Source organism: Artemia franciscana, unplaced genomic scaffold, assembly GCF_032884065.1.
Source record: "Artemia franciscana unplaced genomic scaffold, ASM3288406v1 Scaffold_1397, whole genome shotgun sequence".
NCBI classification, from domain to species: Eukaryota; Metazoa; Arthropoda; class Branchiopoda; order Anostraca; family Artemiidae; genus Artemia; species Artemia franciscana.
Window position 1 is genome coordinate 61,000 of NW_027062811.1, and position 2,272 is coordinate 63,271.

The following is a 2,272-nucleotide window of genomic DNA, read 5'->3' on the forward strand; positions in this document are numbered from 1 at the left end:
ATCCATTCCACCTCCATTTTGTATTGTTTTCACAAAACAGTCTACAGAGGGACAAACAAATTGTCTACGGCTATTCATCTTTTCTAAATTCGACTGTAAGCGAGATTAGTCCTCTATTAATGGGTATGATGTTATTCTTTTCAGTTCTAAAACTAAAATGAACCATTTCAATGTTTTGTCTACTTATATCTAAATAAATAAGTGGCTGGAACGAATAGCTAATCACTTCCTCGTTTGTCGTTTTTCTCGGAAGAATTCTTACGATGGGAGCAGATGTATTTCCAATACGTGAACGCTGAACAATGTCCGTGTACACAAAGATTGAATTCCACTGGTAGTTAAGTCCTGGGACTAATGGTCCTTCAATGCCATAAGTCTGGTGAAAATTATTATCCGGTTCTGGCTCAATAATATTTTCTTTGTATCCAAGATTTTCTCGCAAACCATCACTAAGATAGCAGGATTCGCCGACTTTTAGTCCCAGTATATAGACTCGGTCGTATAGTTTATTGTAGCGAAAATTAACCGAGTCTTTGCCGGTATAAACCAAATTATTCATGTCTTTGATAATTTTTGGAATGGTATTGTACCGCTTATTCTTTGGAAGCGTTATTTTAGTGCCTAAACGTTTTCTTGGGTCTTTGCTATCACCAACAAATCGAAACGATATGAAAAAACAGTCTTGATCTTGTCGCAAAGAGTCGAAAGAGTTGGTTAAATGGAGGGATACTAAGGCCGTTTTCCATCCTGATCCTTGAAGCACAATCGGGGGGTTAAGCTTTGTCAAGAAATCTGCAATCTTGTTTGTTTGATCATAAACAGGGCCTGGGACGTCCGAACTAAATGAAACGTAGAAGGATTCAATCGACATTTCTAGCTTGATCTGCGTTTATCCAAGTGTTGTATCCTAAAAAAGAGGTGGGGTATCCTAGACAACTGACAAGCAACTGCTTAACTCCACAATATGTTCACCGTTTAAGTACTTCATCTATAACGTATTCATCGGGCTCTTGAACTTTTTGTAGTTCACTCTGATAAAAACATCCAAGAACAGGCTCATCTGACAAATCCACTAATTTAAATGTGACTGGATCTGTGGATTGAACGCTAGCAATTCGGAAAATTTCTTTGCTAAAATTAAACTCTCCTTTCTCAAAGATTCCTTTACCACGTAAGATTCTAACACTTTTTCCAACTTGTAATTGATTCCTAAGCTTTTTCTGCTTGCTTTCACTTTTTCCATACATAAAATCAGAAATATAAGGTGTGTTTTGCAAGCTTACTTGATTCGGTTCTAAATTTCCAAGGCTACGATGTGGTGAATTTTTATACTGAAAAACAATTAAGTCAAGTCTTGGTACAAAAGAAAATGTATTAAAATGAGTACAAAATGCACTTAGATGAGAACGAAGTGTACGTATGCTTCATTCAACTATTGTAGCTTTCAGATGACTATGGGTATGATAGAGTTCAATTTGATACTTTTCAAGAGTCTTTTCCACAATTGGTTTGAAAAATTACTTTCCTCTATCTAGGTGAATCTTTTTAAATGTCTGTTCAGAAAACACTTGCTCCAATTGTTTTGCAACTTCACTTCCATGCTTACTTTTCAGTGGCTTTACAAAAAGTTTGCGTGAAAAAACATCAATAATGACCAGTAACAACCTTTTACGGTGCATTATGCTTGGCATAAGAACCATCCAAACTCATTAAATCTGCTTGAGCAATCTCAAAGGGGTAGAGTGCTATAGTTTTTCTAAAATGTTTCGGTCTAACAGCTCTCCTATGCAAAGTACAGGACTCTTGCTTCTCCAAAAACTTTTGACCTTCTTGTTTTTGTAGCCAATGCAAGACGGCGTGGTGAGGAAAGAGCGCCAAACTTGCCAATATTTTCATAAACTTGCTTTACATTTTTTGCCATTTCCTTAGTAACGAAATCTGTGTTGGGCTTGTTGATGGTCGTCGATAATGACTTCTAAAAGTACCAGTCTTGAATCGTTGTCCCGATTTGATTGGTGACTGGCTTGGTGACTCGAGAACTGTAGAGTTGACACTTGCAAAAGATCCGTCATTTTCAGTGACTTGTTCTGAACTGATTCTTCTTAAATTTTGCACGTCTTTTAAAATGCCTTTATTTCTGATTAGACTGAGGGGGATATTGCTGTCAGCAAAAAGTTTAAAATGTTTGAATCAATAGCATATCGTGACTTCCTATTCGAAATCAGGTCCGTTAATAATTCTGTTGCATTATAGAGCTTATCGTGAATTTTTA

The 2,272-nt window shown here is 36.5% G+C and overlaps 1 protein-coding gene across 1 annotated transcript; it reads right to left on the bottom strand.

The window, feature by feature from the left end:
• Nucleotides 1–968: 968 nt before the first annotated feature.
• LOC136042509 (uncharacterized) lies at nt 969–1,921 on the bottom strand. The gene is made up of 2 exons (XM_065727470.1): nt 1,797–1,921; nt 969–1,353 (listed from the first exon to the last, which is right to left on the bottom strand). The coding sequence occupies exons 1-2, from the start codon at nt 1,919–1,921 to the stop codon at nt 969–971; spliced, it is 510 nt and encodes a 169-aa protein (XP_065583542.1).
• Nucleotides 1,922–2,272: the final 351 nt, after the last annotated feature.